Source organism: Protopterus annectens, chromosome 5.part0, assembly GCF_019279795.1.
Source record: "Protopterus annectens isolate FY-2018-M chromosome 5.part0, PAN1.0, whole genome shotgun sequence".
Classification (NCBI taxonomy): domain Eukaryota; kingdom Metazoa; phylum Chordata; order Ceratodontiformes; family Protopteridae; genus Protopterus; species Protopterus annectens.
In genome coordinates, this window is record NC_056735.1 from 1,250,655,054 (window position 1) to 1,250,677,554 (window position 22,501).

Genomic DNA, 22,501 nt, shown 5'->3' on the forward strand with positions numbered 1-22,501 from the left:
AAACTCAAAAATGGATAGGAAATTGCATTAGATTTTGTTACTCTTCATGGAAAGGCAACTCCAGAAAACATCAGACCTCATTCCACAAGGGCTACAGCCACTACTACAGCTTTCTTCACGAGTGGCTCCCAAAGACATTTTAGAGGCTGCTACTTGGAGCTCCGTGCATACATTTGCCAAGCATTATAATCTACCTTTATACTCCAGATCCCGAGCAGGTTTGCCACTGCTGTTTTGCAAGGGATCTTAACTACACCATAAACTCTTAGTGCCTCCTCCCCCAGTTTGGCTATGGTATTCTACCCATTTGTTAGGACTGCAAATGCATCCTTGAAGGACATAGTACAGTTTTGTACCTACCATAAATGTAGATGTCCGAGAGGTATGCATCTGCAGTCAGGATTACCACCCTCCTTACCCTCTGTGGTACTCCTAGGGTATTTGCCCATCTTGTAGCTAGCTGGGGGATCTATTATGGTGTATTTGTTTGTATATATGTATATACATGTTCATTTCTATTTGCTCTCTATTGTTTGGAAACATTTGCATTTATCCAAATTTAGCCTTCCTAGAGGGCACCTGGCATCTGGGGCAAGAAACACTGAGGAAAATGGCGTCGGCTGATACCTTTATACCCGAAGAACTGCAGCTATGACGTCGGGTGAAGTGCGACATCAGCCGAGGCCAGACCCAGACTTTGGAATCCGGCCGACCGAAGGGCTGCCTGAGGCCAGGACAGCCCATTTGTTAGGACTGCAGATGCATACCTCTCGGACATCTACATTTATGGTAGGTACAAAACTGTACTTTTTGATGGTTGTATTTGCCTCCAGTTTTCTCAAGGTCTTCCATCCTACTGTCCTGTGAAATAGCAGACCTTTACTAAAAATAAGCTATGAGATGCAAGTCTTCCTGCAACTTACAAACCCTGGAGTTCATAATTAACACATTCATCTGTATTACACTGTGTGTATTAACTTCACCCAGATCCGTTATGGTAAAATGCCAAATTCAGTTCAGCAATTTTAATATTTTCCCAAGCAGATCTAATGGATATTTGTTTAAACTTCTGAAGCTTTTAATTTTGATAACTGAGATTACATGGAAAAGGTGCCATACTGAAGCCATAGGCAAATGAGGACTCCTGTGGTTGTGAAATATGCTAGCAAAACTGAGGTTACAAGTCTTAATACCCAGTCTAGAATTTTTCTTTGCAGCTGTTTTAAAGTCTGATATAAATTAACTGTGGACATCCAATTTATGTGCAGTTACAATTTATTTCGACATTTGTTAACAGGTTTAGTCCAAATGAGCTTGAGCCCATTTTCAGTGGAGGCCCAGGGAGAAAAACAGTGACAAAATTAAGTACAAGTAGAGTTGACAAGGGTAGTAAAGAGAAGGGAAAGGACATGAGGAAAAATTAGGTTGAGATTTGCAAAAAGTGCAAGGGCGGTCTAGAACAGATGGATTAGTAGATTATAATCCACAGGTGGCCGCAATGGTGCAGTAAAATTTGTCACTTCACAGCAAGAGGTTCTCCTGTTCGAGCTTTGAAAAGCTAAGGTTTCACCTTCACACCTATCAGCTGTGTTTGAATAGGAGGATTACGAGCACAAACCTAAAATCATAATGCCTAGTTGGTCAGGCACTTGGTACCAATAAAAGGAGGCAACAAATGCTATCCGTGTTTGTTGCAGTTCTCAAACCCCCAGTTCCTAATTCAAGACCAAGCAGTGACGATATCGCTTCAAATGATGAAAGGTTAGAAAATAGCAATATGTTAAAATAATGTATGCTTTTAGGCAGTGCCTTCACAGCAAGTGTTCTAGCTCAGGCTTTGTGTTTAATATTTTTATAGTTTTTCCATATCCTAAACAGCATGAAGATGAAAAACTGAGAGAGTTCCTCACTTATTGCCAATAAATGAAAGGAGACTAAAAAAAGCAGACAGCTGCAATCCAGACAGCAGCATCCTTGGATTGTACTATAAAAATTCCAGTTTGGCACTGCCATTTCAACAAATTGACTGTTGGAAAGTCTAATTTCCAAACAGCAGTCAGTCCAAGTAGCCCAACAGCAACTTCAGCTGTTCCCAACGATCAGCAGGTACTGCGACCATGCTCATTTTATGTAGGATCAGAAATGACCAGATGGGAAGAATACATTTGTATGCCGGGAACTTTCTGCCAACATATTGGGTGAATGGACTTCACAGAGAGTCCAGTAAGGAAAAAGAGAAAGATCACGTGGTGTGGTAATTAAACAGTGCATAGTAGCAAGAATATGGATCTGACTTTAGTTGGGAAGACATGATCGACAGACCACTATGCTTTGTCAGAGATGGCCTGCATCTGTCTCCCTTGAGCTTCAGGTTTCTGGCAAAGGCTCTTGCCTCTCCCATAGTGCCTTTTTTAGGCAATGCCATGAGGCCAGAACTACCAATATAAAAATTTAATCAAAACCAAAATTAAAGGTAATTCTGCTAAACGTTAGGAGTCTAAACATGAAACCGCACTCATTGCAAGCATTCTTAACCTTGGAAGATGCTGACATTTTTGCAGTCTCAGAAACCTGGTTCAAAGCTTTGAGAGCACTCCAGCCATACCAGATTACTCATCCTGTCATACGGTCAGACCCCAAACCTGGGCAACAAAGCAAAAGGGGGGTGGGGTTGATATTGAGATAGAGATATATATATATATATATATATATATATATCTCTATCTCTATCTAAGACATGTACCTTGAGGCTGGTCAAACAGTATGCCACACAGGAAACGCTCCAGATGCAGTTAACCATTGACAAGACCCCTGTTCAAATCCTAGCTTGCTACAGGCCGCCAACTTTAACTCAAGATTCCCACACCACCTATCTGGACCTCTTCAAATCTGTCAGGATTCAACCCTTTATCCTGATCCTGGACGACTTTAACTGTCCAACAGTAGATTGAAAGAACTACTCATGCTAAAACACAAATGCCCAGAGATTCCTTGATTTCGTCAGTGCAAATGCCTTGGACTAGCTGGTTTGCATCCTCTTTAAGAGGTGATAATGTTCTGGACTTGGTATTAACCAACTTGAGTAACCATTCCAGCATCCCTACAGTGTCATCCTCCCTGGTAAGATCTGACCACAGAGTGGTCACTTTGGAAGTCGTCATCTCTCCTGACCTCCCCCTAGCTAGGGCCAAGCAAAAACTTCTTCAAAGCCGATTACAACCTCCTGAGGGAAGGTATAAACAGTTTCACAGTCCCCTCCCCCTCCATAGGAACTGGCACATACAAGCATTTATGTAGCTGGAATTGGGAATACCCGACAGGACAAAATCCTCCCCCTCAAAGAAGAGTAAACCTGCCTGGTAGACATCTGCAATAAATAAACTCTATAATAAAAGGGAAAAATGCTGTCCAGGACCAAGAAGGAGCAGGTGCCTAACTGGAAGTGATCTCTCCTTACCCTGAACAAACAAATAAGAGCACTAGTGAAATCCTCCAGAGCAAACTTACGAGTCAAAACTGGCCATAAAGCCTTCTTCATATATGTCCGCAATCTCAAAGGAAGCACTCAGATCTGCAAAGAACTGGTGGTCAAGGACACTGCGTACACAAACACCGTAGAGATAGCCAGCCTCCTGGCAGAAAGGTTCAGTGAAAACTTCACTCCTCTGTCCCTGTCATCAGTAATCATGTACTGATGAAGGGTGGTTAGCCCGAAAGCTTTGCTTATTAAACCTTTTTTGGCATTTAAAGTGTGTTTTTGGAAGAATTTTCAACAGTTTCACCAAGAGTTTAACTATTGAAATAGTGTATACTGGTGGTTACTGTGAGCATCTGCAAGAAGGGGGGATTCGGTCAACATTTATTTATTCTTTCAACTTTTGTTTTGTGGTAAAGGAAATGAATCCTTCTGTTAAAAGACTGCTTCAAAAAACCAACAATCCGCTGTTACAATCAATGTCTATTGCACCTCCTCAAATGGTAATCGCTGACCAGACAACGGGAGATTTCAATAAACTGTTAAGTGTATTGGTGAAGGAAGTCCAGATGTACAAACAACTCCAATGGCAGCGATTTAAGCTTTCAAGCTTATTTGGAGTTGGGTGTGACACCACGAGGGCTACGAATATTAAAGATGCCCTCATATGGAAATACTTATACAGATTTGCTTGTGCAATGGCAGCAACTTAATCTAGAATTAAGTGCAAACTACATGAAGTTAATGAATAGTTTTTTTGAACCTGTGGAGAAAAAATTGGTAGAAGAGATTTAAAACCTTGAAAATGACATTTTAAACATGCCAACTTTTGAGAACTGTAATGCGCAATACCAGGCTTTCCTAGATCGTATGCAATCCCTGGATGTTAAACTAGAGATGAAGAAAAAAAGCAAGATACAGCGCGATTTGGCTGATTTTAAAAATGGCCATATTTCCTCTTGGCCGAGGAATGAAAACCAACGATGGCATGTTAAAAATAATGTGAAAAATAAAGATAATGTAATTAATAAAGAACAAGGAATAGTTCCCAATGCTTTAGACCAGCTAGAAACTTTTGAGTTGCCACGAACACCAGTGGAGCTGACATGCAATAAGAAAGGACGTATGCAGAACTCTACGAGCGTCATTTCCAATCAGCAGATTTCATTTTTAAAAACAGAAGTAGAGGATAGTGAAGTCCCTTTCCAAGACTCAGGGAATACTTCCGTTAATAAATTATGTACTTCAAAACAGAATGAGCAATTTTCTTTGCGACCTCCAGCCGATATGAAGGACAAAAATAAATAAACAGAAATTTCTTCTTTTTTACCCTTTCAATTAAAACAACCCAAAAGGGTTGTTGTGCAGCAACAAACACTACAAAGGGGTCGTTCACAACAAAGGCAGGTGCAGCAAACAACGCGGGCAACCAAGAGGAAAAACGACAGTCCCATAATGCACAACAAGGCGGTTCGTCGATGATGGGAATGATACAAATAATTAAAGCTACTGTCAATCTCTCAACACTGTTATTAAATGAAGATCAGCTTGAACTATTAAGTAAGGGCATGAAATTCATACCTTATGCACAAGGTAATATAGTACAAGCAATTACTGACGTAAAAATATTTGAAAGAAATCCAACAATAAAGTTGATTTTTTAGGAAGCAACAGTTAATATATCTGCTTGTAAAAAATTAAGCACATTTATACCACAGTTATGTCCTGTTGTAACTGCTTTTATGAATGTTGATGAAAAATATTTGAGGCAACTTTATTTAAAAAGGAGTAAAAGAAAGTTTTATAACTTGTCTTATATGGAATATAAAGCACTTAACTTGAAGAAAATGATAAATTAATTATTAAACAAGTAGATAAAGGAGGTGCAGTTGTAATAATGGATAGAAGCAGATATATGGAGAAATTTAGAAGCATTTTATCAGATTCTTTAACTTTCAAAGAAATAACTGTTAATGAGGTTAAGAAATGTATAGTAGATGTAAATATGGCAATTTAAGAACTACAGCTTAGTCAAGGCATAACCATTGATCTTTTCAATTATTTCTCGGTACCCTGTCCTAGAACACCACAAATTTATGGTATCCCCAAAATACATAGTGTTTGGAAGACCCACCCCTCAGACCAATAGTCTCAGGTAGTGGATGGGTAACAGAACCGATATCCAAATATTTGCAATTACAACTAAATAAACATTTGAATAAGTGTCCAAGCATACTAAAAGATACTATTCATTTTCTGACTGACTTATATAAGTGGCATGAAAAAAATGTTGGGAAAGCTTTTATGTTTGTGACATTAGATATTACGTCATTATTTACGGTAATCCCAAATGAATATGGTTTAGAAGCTATAAGAGGCTTCCTTAATAGTGAAACTGATATGCAAGCACGGGAAATAGAAAATATTTGTGCATTGTTAGAAGTGGTGCTGACAAAGAATATTTTTATTTTTGACAGAAAACCATTTCTGCAATTAACTGGGGTAGCAATGGGCACCCCAGTAGAAAATACTTATGCAAACTTGGTGCTGTTTCAATGGGAGAAGCAATTTATATTTAATAATGGTAATTTAAACACTAAAGTTAAATTCTACAGAAGATTTGTAGATGACTGTTTGTTTTTTCATCTGGGATGGTAATAGTGAGGAACTGGAGAAATATATTTTTAAATCGGCCCACCTTTCTGCTGCTGAGCGTCCTTGGCTGTGTGCTAACATCTACACTTTCACCTGGACTTACCCTGAGTTTTTTGCCTGGGTGGAATCCCACAACTAACTTTTCTACTGCATTCTCTGCCTATTATTCTGGGAAATTTTTAAAACCCTGCCATCTCCTACAAGCCTTTATCTCAAGAAACCAAGAAAGTATGTTTACTTATGACATAGTCTTGTAGTTATATAACCAGCTAACCGTGCTAGGTGTTCTGTTTGCTCCCAGTCAAGCTTCCCAGCAGCAACCCCCCTTACTCCTTTTCCTCCCTTACCTAGACCCCTACTTAGCTTGTGCTCATTCTCCCATTAGTCTCGCTTACTCCCCTGGAGCCCTGGTGAATTTTAGTGCAACTCTGCTTTTGTCTACTAGAGGTCACCCTTTCTCCACCAGTATCTAATTCACTAGTATCTACTTCTACTTACTTGCCCCTATTTCTCCTTTCTAATTCCCATCCCTTTCTTCCTTTTCCAAGTCCATCCTTATCCACTACTCCTAGGCTACCTCCACTTACCTTGTGACAGTCAGCATTCACTGATAGTTTTTCCATCCTCTACGGTACATTTTGTGTATCCCGCTCCGTTCACCCTGCGGGCTCACTCCACTCCCCTACCCTGCCCCCAAATTCCACCCATCCCCAGTACATCTAAACTTATACCCTCTTAACCACACCCCTCTACCAATCATCCACTCACTAACTCACTCCTAGCCACACCCCATATATATACATTACCTTCCCTTATTTTCTAATCCTCTCCCATCCCACCTTCTCTATCTTAGCTAATACCTACACTTCTCCTAACACATATACTATACTTTTCTCTACCATGCCTCACAAACACCTATGTTTTCTTGCCCTCTTACTCCTGATCACTCTCAACACAGCTTACCTCTTAACCTCATATGAACAACCTCTCCTATCACCTGTTACCATCCCTTCCAAACAAACACTAATACCTTTTCCTGCTCTATCTATAACCTTCCCAAATGCCACTATTATACCTAGACCCACCATTGTTTTCCTCATCCTTTGTTCAAGCAATTTCTTAGAAAGGTAATAAATATAAAGACCCCCACGTGACTCCTACTCTATGGGACCCCTTTGTGTTGTGTTGGAGAACTCATTTCATAACCTTTGCCTCTGACTACTGGTTGGAATTGAAATACTTGTCATGTCAGACTGCTTTTTGTTGTATTACTTCTGAAGGGTTTTCTGAATTACCGGTACTTATATGGTTGAGCCTTTTGATTTCCATATGATATAGGCATCGGATACGTGCTAATCCTTTCCTTTCATGCCCTAAGGTGGTCTAGTGGTATTGTGGCTTTAAGCAAACTATTCATTACTTTTTTTTTTATGATCCCTGCAGCGGGGAAAAGATTTTTGCACACTTTAGATGTACACACAGGCGAGGATAGTTATTATTCAAAAGGACTAAAGTTTAGGCAGTCTCAGCAGTTGTTTTGTTTCTTTGCTTTGAGTTCTCAGGGAAAAAGCCTGTCAAGCTAACAAACTATTTCTAGTGGATTGGTTTTCATGGCATTTTCATTGCATTTTGCTATTCAGGGTTAGCTGGGGTTAGGCCTCATTCCACTAGGGGCTACTGCCGCTGTGCTTTGTTCTAAGGGGGTGGCAACTAATTTTGGAGGCATTATTTTGGTTCAGTGCTATGGGTTCAAGCATCACTTTTCTACAAACATTGCCACCTTCCTACTCTAAATAAATCTAGGACTGGTTTGCCACGGCTATTTTGCAGGTTTCAAGACTTGCCTGCTTTTTTATGATTTGCCCAGCCTCCTTACCTCTGCTTTGGGGATCTACCAGTGTGGGATGCAGAAGCAGACATGTGAACACAGTGCATAAATTTGATACCATAAATCATGAATGTTCAGTCACATTACTGCAGTCAAACTCTCCTCCTTCCCCTCTCTCCTTGTTTAGGGTGGTTGTGGGTGTGTTTGTATGTACTTTTATGTATTTGTATATATATATTGTATATATTTGGTACAGGAGTGTTTACAGTTTTGGTTTGGCCTTATCTTCTTTTCTTCTGACATGACGAGCAAGAAAGACTGGTGTGGCGTCGGTCATGCGCATTTACAACACCCAGGCGTTGGACGTCAGACTAATGTATGACCGCGACGATCAACTACTCTTTGGTATTAGGGCCGACTGGACTGCAGGAATGGGATGTTAGGACTGCTGATGGCATGGATCTTCGAACACATCTTTCTTTCAAGCTTAATATCATCGACTAAATCATATTAAATACTCCATTTTATGCAATAAAAAATCACTATACCAATATTTCAAACCTTCACAAGACTACAAATTCAGATTTCTCCACTCATTAAAAGATGGAGACATCCACACCAACCCCCATAAACTACAATCTTAACCATAAGGTCCCACTACCAACAACAGATCCCTCCAAATCACTCTCAATAGCCCATCTCAACATACGTAGCATATGTAACAAAATACCACATATTCATGCCCTCTTGGATGTCCAACAATTTGATATTCTCTGTTTAACTGAAACATGGCTTAAACCTTCAATAAAAGACACCGAAATTATCCCCCCAGGTTACAGCATCATTAGACAAGATCGTTTAAATAAAAAAGGTAGAGGGGTTGCAATTATATATAAATCAGGACTGAAAATCAACAAAATGAACTATAATCTACCCTGTGATGGCATCATTGAAATAATTATTGCCAAACTGATACTTAATTCCCATAAATCAGTTTACATCATCTGCTCCTACCTTCCCCCAGGAAAAAAATCTGACTATATTAGAAGAACTCCTGAATTGGCTTTCGACTAATCTCCCACAAGAGACAATTCTACTAGGAGACTTTAATATCGATTGGACTTTATGTAACAACACAAATCCTTCTCTCATATTAACCTCTATGGCTTCTCACAGGCTATAAACACTCCTACCAGAATAAACAAATATAATCAAAAAAGCCCCATCTTAGACTGGATTCTTACAAATTGTCCACACCAAAAATATTCAATAGGAACCCTTCCAGATGACCTCAGTGACCACTCTCTCATATATATTATCAGAAATAAAACATGCTTTAATATTCCCTATATAGTCAGGACCATCCGTAGCAAAAACACCTTGACCAAGAACTCTTTCTAACTGAACTTTATCATTGTAACTGGTCTCCCCTAAAGTCTCTTCCTATAGATGAAGCTGTTAATTATTTTAATAGCACCTTCCTAGCAATCCTAGACCAACATGCCCCAACCCGTTCCATAAGAATGAAAAATAAACCACCCCCTTGGCTCTCAAATCATACTAGGAAACTTATCCACAATAGAAACAAATCTTGGGCTAAATGGCGGTCCACAAAGAACTCAACTGATCACCAAATCTTTAGACAGCAAAGAAATATTACAAAAAAAGCTATTCTACAAGACAAAAAGAACTTTTATATACAACTTCAGCAAACATCACTCAAACAACCACAAAATTTCTGGTCTACTATTAACTCACTTCTGTCCCCAGGCAGAGTTGAATCCCCCAACCCATTAGGCTCTAACCCAGACTGTCCAATTCAAACAGCCAATGCCTTCAACTCTCTTTACTACCACTATACTTAATCTAGCTAATCAGCAAAATCCAGATACATTTAACCTGCCCAAACCTAACTTTACTCCTCCTCCTTTTCACCTAGAACCTATACCTACCTCCTATATCTCCTCTCTACTTCAAAAACTAAAACCTAACACTCCCTCAGCTGACCAACTACCAGACAAATACCTCAAAATAGGAGCCAAAGCCATTGCCTACCCAGTCACTATATTAATCAATAGATCCTTAACAGAAGGCCTAATCCCATCAATTTGGAAAATCTCCTACATTATTCCTCTCCACAAAGGTGGAGAGACTACTGAGTTTTCCAACTTCCGTCCCATTGCTCTTCTCTCCCCACTTGCCAAAATTATGGAGAAATGTATCTATAAACAACTTATTACCCATCTACTTCAACAACAGCTCCTGGCCAACTGTCAACACAGATAATAATCGTAACAATAATATTTTATCCTCTGCTTTCTTTGTTGATCTATCTAAAGCCTTTGACATGGTTAATCATCAACTTCTCCTCCACTTACTGAAGTCCCTCTCCTTCGACCATCCTACCATGAACTGGTTCACATCCTATCTGGACAACCGAAAACAAGCCGTTCTCTGGCAAAACCATCTTTCTGACCTTCTTCCTACCTCTCTAGGTGTCCCACAAGGCTCTATTTTAGGGCCACTATTGTTTTCCATCTTCATAAATGACCTTCATCTCTCCATTCCACAGTCTGTCTGAATCCAATATGCTGATGACTCCACTATCATTTGCTCTGCCTCATCTCAAACTGATCTTCATTCTCACACACAAAAAGCCTTCTCTACTGTTGAAAAATGGTTCACTAACCACTGCCTTCTCCTTAACCCTAAAAAAAACAAATTGCTGCTCTTTACCCCATCTCATCTATCACCCCCTCTCCATTTCACACTTACATCTGAAGATGGTACCGTTATCTCTCCAGACCCCACTACCAAACTGCTAGGAATTACTATTGACAATCAACTTAAGTTTGACTATCATATAAATTCTACAATTAAATGTACTAATAAAAAACTTGGATCCCTCTACCGCATTAAACCCTTCCTGACACCAACAACCAGAGCCACAATAGCCAGAACTCGCTTAATCTCTACCCTGTTATATGCTTCCCCCATATATATACAAATCTTTCCAAACATAATCTTAACAATCTGACTAGATCATACAATAATATTGCAAGATTTGCCACCAACTCTCCTTTTAGGACCCATCACTGTCAGAATCTAAAACGGCTAGGATGGCTTGAATTACCACTATTATTACAATTTAATCAACTCACAGTTGCCCACAAAGCCCTTTACCAACCTAGTAACACCCCAATTCTCTCTACCCTTATAAGACCTTATAATAACCTGAAGAATCTGCGCTCTGCCAACAAAATGTTGATACACACTTTTTTCTCAAATAACAACAGGCAAATCTTTATTTTCAAACACAGTGGGTAAAATATGGAATCAACTACCAAAAGATCTGACCACCCTCTCCTCTCTCCCATTATTTAAAACCAAACTAAAACTCTTTCTCTCTAAATACTGGTTATGCTCTTGTAATAACCCAGACTAACTATCTTTTCTTTTACAAACTTCCTGACACTAACATAATTTTACTCCCTACCATATATCTCTACTTCTTATCATTTCATTATTACTAGTCCTTCCCTTTAGTCTTTACACTCCCTTCTCCAGTAATCTTCAATCCTATTAACCTTTTGCTTCTGTCTCATTCCTATTTTTGTTAACTCAAGAACTATTACTCTATACAAATGTCACTGCCTAACTATGTTTTCCTTTCATTATCGTAATATGTTTTTTTTGAAATGTCTAGTGCTTCAAATGTAATGTCCAAATGCTATGTAATGTTTTTCTATATTTTTATTATGCTGTATAACTGGAGCTTTTCTCCCCGGGCCTCCACTGAAAATGGATATGTATCCAGTTGGACTAACCCGGTAAACAAAAGTAAATAAATAAATAAATATTGTATATTTAAATGCCACGACGGATTTTTTCAAATTTAAAATGTCTTTCTCAGTAGACAATATAGTGTTATGGACATTCAACTATATAAGAAAATGAATAGGATAGAGTCCATGATAAATAAGAAGGAGGTAAATGCTAATATATATGTTAGAAGGAATAGTATGCATGCACCACATACTTTCAAAGGCATTTTGAAAGCACAATTAATAAGGGCCAGTAAACTTAATACAGAAGATAATTTTATACTCCAAGCAAATGAAATGAAGAAAGAATTTATAAGAAATGGTTATTCACCTCAATATGTAGATGCCATGTATGAAGAGGTAAAATTAGGAAGGAAGGATAAATATAAACCAGTCTTTGGTAAAGGCACAGTGCAACCAATACAAATTTCAGATGAAAAAGATAAAGTAATTAGGTACATAACTACGTATAATGCAAATACTAGAGATGTATGTAATATTATAGAAAGGAATTGGCTTATACTGTTGGCCATGCCAGAGATTAAAGAACTAATAGGTATGAAACCTAGATTTTCATACAGAAACTTGGAGACATTAAAACAGAAATTGTGTTATAAAGATTTTAAAGAAGAAAGAGTTGTGCACAAACATAAAAATGCAACATTAAAATGTTATAATAGCAGTTGCTGTGCTGATATTTATGACTCAACAAATGATTTTGAGCATCCTATTACTAAGGTGAAATACGAATTTAAATGTTCAGCTAATTGCAATACATCGCAAATAGTATATTTAGCAACATGCGCAACTTGCACAGCATTCTATCTTGGCAAGACAACTAGGAAATTAAAGGAACGTATCATAGAACACAAATCTGAGATTAGAAGAAAAGTGGTGACAAATGCATTAAGTAAGCATATCATGGACAATTGCACACGCTTAAATTTAGGGGTGTAGGTGTAGTAAATATAGGTATTAGAGGAGGAGATATGAATAATGCACTAGAGTTAAAAGAATATGAATGGATCATTAGGCTACAAGCAGATGTCATACCAGGTTTGAACAACACTGTTAGTATAAAACCTGTATTAGTTAAAAGGCAAAGAGAAAATATATAAGACTGTAATCTTTACATTCCTCATCAGAAAATCAGGACATCCCCAGCACTTGCCCTCCTCCCCTTATCTATATAGAACAAGTCATCACTGCCCTTTCAAAGGCAAAAAATACAGGCTTCATGGAACCTGATAACATCCCAGTCTGCATCCTACCTGAAATCAGGCAGGAACTTGCAGCACCATTAGGCACCCTATTCAACCAAACCCTGAGTACCAGCTGGGATAGCTGAGTGGAGGGCAGCCACCGTCATCCCTTTGCAGAAAGATGGCGCATCCACCGATCAGGGAAATTGAAGACCCATCAGCCTAACTAGCCTGATCTGCAAGGCCATGGAAGAGATCATCATGAACCTCATTAACAAGGACATTGGCAACTCCAAACACTCAATCCCACACAGTTTGGTTTCGTCAAGAGGAGGTCATGCCTGTTCAATCTGATCGACTTCTTTGAGACAGTCACCAAAGCCTTGACCTGGCTAAAGCTTTCAATACTATTCCCCACTCGGGTATAATAAATAAACTCTCTCAACTAGGCATCAATGTTACCAGATGGGTAGCAAACTGTGGCTGACTGACAGAACCCACCTAGTTAAAATAGGAGAAGCCACCTCAAGCAGTAGACCCATGACAAGCAGTATGTACCCCAGGGATCAGTCTTGGGGCCTCTGTTGTTTGGAATATACTTTTCTAAGGTGCAGGCCAAAACCGCTGGGTTATGGCTGACCAAGTCTGCAGAGTTGCCCTAGTGATGTGGACATCTTCCGAAAGGGTCTCACCCAAACAAAGGAATGGTGCCAGAAACATGGTCTCAAACTGAATGCCAAGAAATGCACCATCATCTCTTTTGGGGGCAGTGATGTCCCTACAAATTATCACATTAATAACAAGGTCCTAAACGCACTGTCAGTCATGAGGGACTTGGGCACCCAAGTTAGTAGCAAACTGACTTCAACCACCATATTGCCTCCGTTGTACAGAAAGTTTGCTACATGACCCACCCCATCAGTAAGGGTATCTGCTCCAGGGACAAGGAGGTCATAACACCCCTGTATTCTTCCCTTATAAGGCCAATTATTGAGTACAATGCCTGCTTCGGCATGTGTCTCACGAAGCACATGCAGTGGCTGGAGAGACCACAGAGGTTCCTCAACAGGAGAATCCAGGGCCTCAAACATCTACCCTACACAGCTGGGCTAAAAAGCTCTGTTCCTCTACTCAGTCTCATATGGACTCCTCAGAAGTGACCTGTGTTTGGGATACAAAGCAATCTCCGACCCTGCCTTGATGGGACTGCTGCATATCCACAAGTCAAGCTCCCTGCATGCTTCACCTCAACCTGGTCTGTGACATCAATAGGACTTGTTGGTGGGACAGATTTGTGTCCCAGAGACTCCTGCTTCTGTGGAATAGACTCCATCTCCACATCAGAGTACTTAACCCTTTTTAAGCGCAACTTGGATAACTGGACGGGGAACAGAAAATACACCCCTGGGATTCCACCTGTGTCCTTGCTTGACAGGTGCATTGGGTGCTGACTTTTTGGAACATGGGCTAAATTCTTGGCCAAGCTTGTAAGGGCTTCAGGGCCAACTATTTGCGTCTGGACTTGTAGACATAGTTGCCTCTTCAAAACGTCAACCTTGAAACTGCAAGTTAAACTTTGAAGAAATTTGCTAATAAGAAAGTTAATCTGAAACTTGAACGGATACTCCAGTTTACACAGTAAGATGCATTTCAGTAGCTGGAGCCATATCTATAACTAAACTGTTGTGGTTGTTTGGTTTTATGATAACTAAAATGTAGTGGTGGCTGGAAAGTTGAAATGGCCTATAGTAGAATACTTGCAATTGAATTTGGGATATCTGCTTTGATGCAGGTCATGTAGGCCAACTATTTATAGATGCTGAAGTGCTTGTCCTAGGAAGTTTTGACATTTGTTGAAGTATTCCTCATCTTTGGAACACAGAATGACTCAATTTTCTTTTGTTAAAATGATCTTTAGATGCTCAGTCAATTAAAGCAAAATTATCAGAAAACCATCAACTTTAGACTAGCTGTCATACCATTAGCCTCAGCATTCAGCCTGAAAGCTTTCTGCTTCTGAACTTTGTATCAAGTCGTACAGCTTTACAGCCTTTTGAGGTGTGTGTGTGTGTATGTATATATGTATATATGTATATATGTATATATATATATATACACACACACACACACACACACACACACACACACACACACACACACACACACACACACACACATATATATCTATAGTAAGACTGGGTCTTATATTCTTTCTCACGATGAAATGCGCATTAGGGCTTATTATCAGGGGATGCCTTATTTACCTGCACTGTGCAACAATCTACTTTTATTCAGTTATTCATGTACAAAAATTGACATTAATTAATGAACACAAATCCACATTTCTTCATGTACAAAAATCGACATTCATGTACACAAACTGACATTTATTTTGTACATTTCTATTACTGGACAACAGTTCTAAAAACGGGTTGACAGTTGTGTGTGAATTCTACATAAACAGTGCAACAAACATTTCAAGTCCAGAATATTTGCACCTTGGCTTTCACAGTTATTCAAATACAGTGATGTCATCTTCTCTGGGACATTGTCATAAGTGTTCAACCCCCAAATTTTGTCCTGAATTTCTTGCGACTCCATTTCCTGTAGCACCATTGGCCTCAGTCTGTCATGCCTAGCAATTGAGCTCTCCATAAATGAGCACTGCTTGTCCAAGTAGCCTGCTCGTAGTGCATTGGCAACACAGCTGTCAGTGATTTTGTACCATGCATTTTTCACCCAAGTCACGACATCTTGCAGGCTAGGCTTCACAAAGTTTCCATGACTATTTCTCTCCATTCTATTTTCAGTGTAGTCATTGAGTTCCATGCGCAAATGGTCCTTGAATGGCTTGTTTATTGCAATATCAAGAGTCTGGAGACAGGCAGTCAGTCCTGCAGGAATCATTATTTGATATATTCTCCGCGCTAGGAATTTCTTTTTTTTAGTGCAGTGAGTGCTGGCTGAATCCCGGACTAGCAAACCTCTTTCGCCACCTTGCAAAACAAGTGGCAGCATTACATCGACCCACTTCCTTATAACTGCTTGTGTGCACCAGGCTTTATTGGTTTCACGAATGTAAATGTAAACACGTTCAGTCTTACCTTTCTTGCCCTTACTAATGATTAGAGGTGGGGTTTTCTTTCCATCTAGACGAATTGCCAAAATACAGGTAACACGTACACTGTCGTAACCAGTGGAGGGAATGTAGATTGACGAGGCACCCCTCTGATCAATTGTTGTTTGAGATCCTTGGCCCATAAACACTGCAGTTTCATCCATACCAATCATGTTTGAGAGTTGGCATTTAGAAAAATCAATGCTATCAACGAAGGACTTGAACACAAGTGCACGTTTAATAACTTCAATATCTTCCAGCTTGAGCAGTGTTTATCTTCCATATCGCTGAAGGAGGCCATCCAGCCAATGTTGTGATGCTTTGAATTCTTCTGTGGATATTTCTAACTGTGGTGCTATTACAAGGGCAAATGCTTGAATATCAGCCCTGTGCACAACCAAAGCTTTTGCTCTCCTGTTAGCAATCCATTCACAGATGATGTCTTCAGGCTCAAGAAATAATGGTTGCTGACCTGATCCACACTTACGATTCTTAGCATTTCCCTCGTCGGCCTGTTGATTGAGGTGAACGTATGCTGCTCGCCATTTTCGGACCATTCGGAGATCTAACTTCTCTTTACAGAAAGCCGTCAGGTTCTTTCCACGGGAGTCCTCCATGATTCCTTTCTTGTAATCGATGGAATAGCTCTTTCTTTTTGCACTCCTCTTGTCTGGGGGGGGGGGGTGTGTAATTGAAGACTTGCGTGACCGGAGTGGCAACACAAAATGGCGCCAGTTATGAAGAGAAGACACTACCACAGCTGCTCGTTACCATGAGCGTTTGCTACCCGTGCGTTGTTTGTACTTTGAAAGATCAAAGGACACCTGTGTTGGTTTATGGGCCAAGGATCTCAACCGTCAAGTGTGAGTGATTAGATTACAGTAAGAATCGGAACTGGGGCTTATCTTTGGTGTAGGGATTATATCATGAACACCCTGGAAAAACCATACTAGGCCTTACTCTCTGGTTAGGTCTTATTTAGAAAGAAATAAGGAATATATATGCATTTTACGCAGATGACTAAAACTCAGAGCTGTTGCTATGCTGCTTCCTGTGTTCAGGGTCTGATTCCTTCCACTTTAATTTGCCTGTTGTAGGACTCTGAGTCTGAACAAGTGACGCATCTTGACAATACTCCTGAGTAATCCCCCTGAAAAGGGACAGTTTGTCCAAAGGCTTACCATTCAACAGATGGGCAATAATTAAAGTAAGCAAAAAATAAAAACGTGTGTGCTTGTGTATATGTATGCCTGTATATTTGCATGTACACACGTTGCACATATATATATATATATATATATATATATATATATATATATATATATATATATATATATATAATCTATATACATGTCTAGTATATAGCCAGACTATGAAACACCTTTGTCTTGTATCAGAACAGAAACTAGTTCTCAAGCTTTTATATTGCTTTTTAAAAACTAACAAATGGTAACATTTGCCCATGAATAAATTGTTGAATTATTTCACACAATTATAAACTTTCTGCCCCATCTCATAATATACTTTCGTAAACTTTTTTTCTGAACATAATTCACCCTATTATCCACTCTCCTACAAAAAAAGTAAAATGCTAATGCAGGATAGAGAAAAAGTATGGAAAGAATAACAAAAATATAAAACACCTTAATATCTTCAGGATGCTCTGTAATCGTACTAAAAAGCAAATAACTATACTGTAATAACTTTCAGAGTAATACTAAACACAACCCTAAAAAATATGGACATCCATCATTCCAGCCAAAAATTCAACCCAAACCCCTCTTCTTATAACTCGCCATTGGAAACTGCAATATAGTTAAACTCTTATTTTATAGGTAATATAGCATCTCTAACTAAGGATTCCTCAACATCTACTCCTAACCCTGCCTAACGGCCTCATATCACTACATCCACTTTTTACCTTCAAACCTGTGCCCACATCCTGTATAAAACTACTCTGAAACTTTAAATCCTGCTGTTCTTCAGCTGATGTCCTTCCACGCGAGTACATAAAAATGTCCTGTCTCAATCCTTATAAATAGGTCAGTCCAGGAGTCCCATTTTCCTTCTGTCTGGAAAAAGTCGCACATTATCGCTCTGCACAACGGAGGAAATTCAAGAGATAATAACTTCAGACCTATCGCAATCTTGTCTCCTCTCACCAGAATACTTTAAAAATGTATTCAGAAGCAATTGCTAGACTATCTCCTCCAGGAATAACTTGTATCCCTACACACCATTGCTTCTGTTCTTCCAGTTGTACTAACATTGCCCTTCTAATCTGTATAAATACTCCCAAAGCAAATGATGACAAACTAGTCTCTTCTTTATTGCTAGACCTGTCTAAAACCCTTCAACACAGTTTGTTGCAGCAAACTTCTTCAAACATCCTCACTAGGTCTCTCAGCCTTACCCTTCTGTGGTTCAAAAGCTAGCTGTCCAGTAGGTATCAGTAAGTAAAATGGCACTCCATGCTCTCTCGTCTGCCAGTCACCATTGGTGTACCTCAAGGCTCTGTCCTTGGTCCCCTCCTCTTTACCATTTTCACCGACACCCTCTATACTTCCACATAACAGGCCACTCTAACACAATGTGCAGATGATGTCACTCTCATTTGCACATCTAATAACATGGAACACCTCCAGAACATTACCCGGGAGGCTTTAACAGCCACTGACGCATGGCTTTGTAACTCACAACTCATGCTTAACCCAAAAAAAGCCAAACTACTTTATTTTTTTCTCTCCATGAGAGAGGGTGTAAGGGGGTCTTGTGGTAATACAACTATTGAAGTAACTTCTAATAGCAAACTATTAGGGATGATAGTGGATGGTGATCTTAAAGTTGACCTGCATATACAAAATTGCGTAAGAAAACTCATCAAAAACTAGGAATGCTTTACAGAGCTAACGACTTTCTCACAGACGCAAGTAAAACTGCACTTCTCATTACTCTTTTTTTTATGGCACTCCCATCCTTTCTAATCTCCAAGCTGCACAAAAATTAAAACTCGAACAATGCTATAACAAAGCTGCTAAATTTCCAGCACATATACCCCTTTCAGAACCTACCACCATATAGCATGAAAAAGCGTGAATCTGTTGGAACTAAAACCTTGATTAACATGTACAACTTCTTACCACCTTAAAAATTATCTAATCCATCTGGCTGTCTGGCACTAAAAAACACTCTACACAACTATGTTCCCAGTTGGTTATTGCAATCCAGTGACCGTCTGTCTACAAATCTGTCAAATCTGCTAGACATTGTCCGTACTCGTACAAGGTTGCTAAGGCCTGGAATGTCATACCTGTATCCATCAGGTCTATACCCTTCCTCCCATCTTTCAAAATCACTCTGAAAGACGTTCTAGCTAAATTCTGACTCTGTTCTTGCTCAAAACCAGGATAAACTATATCTCTAAATGTGACCAAGTACATTTTCATTCCTTATACTTCCTTACGCTCACTTCTTCACTTACTTCCTTACTGCTAATTCCCTTTCCTGACTTTCTCTCTAAATATACCGTAAGCCTGTTTTTCCCTAACTTCATATTGTAATTCCTATTTGTATTAGAGTAACTTACCTTTAATTTTTCTGTAAACTGTCTAAAATTTCTTTAAATATTAAGTGATTGTCATACACCTGGTATCTGTTCTTAACAAATATTTTTATATTAAGTGTAATTTGTTGTATTCATTTATACTGCAGATGTTTTTGTTTTATTTTTGAGGATTGTAAAATTTTTGTTCTTAAAATGTTTTGTACTTGGAGATTTTTCTCATCGGGCCTCCACTGAAAAGGGGCCTTTTAAACCCAGTGTTGTCCATTTAACAAATAAAATGAATACACAAGCGCACACACACACCTGCATATATGGATAGGTAGGTGGGTCGGTGTGTGTATATAGATTGGCTGCACCAAACTGCCCATCAGCTAGCATGTTTTTAAAGGAAACTGGAGTATTTTGAGAAAAGCCCCACAGATGTGGGGGAAACATAAGAAACTTCACAAAGACAATGATGGGATCTTAGGACTGAAGCCTGGAGCTTGGAGACAGAGCCTGACCACAAAGACCAATTGCTTTAGTGAACAAGTAAAGTACATTTGTATGCCTTTTCTCATATACTTGAAAGGGTAGGTGACCAGTCCTTAACATGAGTCAAGAGTTTGTAAGACCGTACAATGTCCCACCTTATAGGCTGGGGCAGGGTTATCACTACAGTACTGGAGTAACCAGCTCTTTCTCTCTCCCTTTGAGGCACTTGTGTGTGTTTTTTTCATGACCATCATGTGGACCAAGAGGATTTTGGAGCTTTATGTACTCTTGGTTTACCCTTCTTTTCTCATTTTTTGCAAGGACAGTATTATGTTCTGTGCCAGTCTGCTGCTTATTCCCAATGTAGCCACTGTGCCCCCCACACCCTCTGCTAATTATATATACTAGCTCTGAGATCACACAAGTGGTGAAGGAGCAAATTCCCATTTTTGATATTTTGAGTTTAATATTTTGAGCTTGATATTTTGGTTTTCAGTCTTTTGAACTTTAGATCTTATGACATAGACCAGTGGCTTTGGGGGTAGACAAGGGAACGAGAGAAAGTGGTTTAGCCTTTTCAACTATGTGAGTCTGGGATGATCCTCGAGTGGGGCTTTAGACAAGAGTGCTAGAAAAAAAGTAAGGGCCTGAGAGGCACGGTTCTGATTTCCTACAACCAGAGCTTTCATGTTGGATATGCATCTTTATAATGAGTATATCACGATTGTTGTTCATAATCTCACGATTGTTATAATCTGTCGCTATTTTTTTTCGAACTGACATGAACAGTTAAAGGGAGAGATGCTTTACCATTATAGTTTTTTCCTTTGTAGTGTATGTTAAAGCTGAATATTTGCTTCTTTATTTTTATTGTACACATGTATATGAATTATTCTGGTTAAAATTGAAAACGTAATTAAAATCTTTTAAATGTTTTGTTTTAGGCGAAATCTCACTAAGCTGTCTCTGATCTTCAGTCACATGCTGGCAGAAATCAAAGCTGTTTTCCATAATGGAGAGTTTCATGGTGACACTTTTCGAATAACAAAAGCAGATGCTGCAGAATATTGGAGGAAGTATTTTGGAGAAAAGTATGTTTCTTTAGATTATTTTAGGGCTGTTTCAAACTTTCTATATTGTAACTTCTGTGTTTTATAGATGTAAAATACTTTTAAGGTCATCTTTTCAAGAATGTATTCCTTTTCTGGTGAGCTTGAGGAAGAAAATGGGGAAACGTGTTCCTCCAATGCTGCTTGCACTAAATGCCGTGGAGTAGTTTGCTAGAATACTTAAAACATGAACATTTATAACAGCAATCTTAGTAGCTCAGATTAAAAAAAAATATTTTTAAATGGAAACAAACGGGTCCTCAGCTTTAATAAAATTCTAATGATGTTTAACAAATTTTCAGCTTGGGCTGTACATCTGATGTTTTGTACCCAGATTTGGCTTAAGTGTGTTGCTTCTGAGAGTGTTCACTTATGACACCCTGCCAATCATAGCTTTCAAATAATCATCTGGAGCTGGACAACTCAAAAGAGACTTCAGAGCATTTGGTGGGGGGTGATTTTCTGTTGTCTGTCTATCAAAACGGCTTAAACTGTTGCTATACGTTATTTAGGAGGCCTTTAGAAACTGGTAGTACCTACCAGTGTGCCTGTAAACAGGTAGGATGCAGATGCATTTGCTGCTATTTACATTCTCTTGCTCAGAGAGTCAGTGTGTCACTGCAACCAGCATGATTGTATGTACTTGGCATTGCAACCAATAGTAAAGGAGGTGCCTTATTCACTGTAGCCTCCAATGGGCAAAGCATCAGAAACAGTGGCCTATTTTGTCTGTCTTGGGCCATGGATACCAATAGGATGCCTAGGAGAAATAAGTCCACAATTTCTTTAGTGGTGTTTTTAGAATGTGAGGCACCTTATTTGTAGGCTGTTGGACACGTAATATTTATTAACACCAATCCATTGCAGCCCACTCCTTTTTAGGACTTGGTCTGTAATCCATTGATTGCACATTGCTGGTATGTGATAGTTTCTTTGGTGATATTATGATCTGATACTTAGAATTGTTTTGAAGCAATGTAGTCAAATATTCCAGTTTTTGGATTCTGGTTTTAAAGAATTCACACTTCGGCCCCATAAAGCCATATTTGTTAATAATGGATAAAAGTATTTTAATTTTTGTTTGGATATGATGATTTTGTACTTTCATAAATGTTTTAGATTGTTAAAAGCTGTGGTGGTTGTGGCTTTGGGATTTTAGAATTCAGTTTTAACTCCCATGTTCAGGTGTGTGAAATTCCAGATATTTTAACTTTTTAATTGGGTAGTTTAAAACCAGTTAAAGTTTCTGCA

At 39.0% G+C, this 22,501-nt stretch overlaps 1 protein-coding gene across 1 annotated transcript in view; it reads left to right on the forward strand.

Moving 5' to 3' along the window:
- The window catches only part of CBLB (Cbl proto-oncogene B), a 1,559,167-nt gene that overhangs the window by 142,404 nt on the left and 1,394,262 nt on the right, over window positions 1-22,501 (forward strand). Inside the window, exon 3 of the mRNA XM_044071985.1 lies at window positions 21,086-21,232. Coding sequence (XP_043927920.1) covers window positions 21,086-21,232 — 147 coding nt within the window. The remainder of the gene's footprint in view (window positions 1-21,085; window positions 21,233-22,501) is intronic.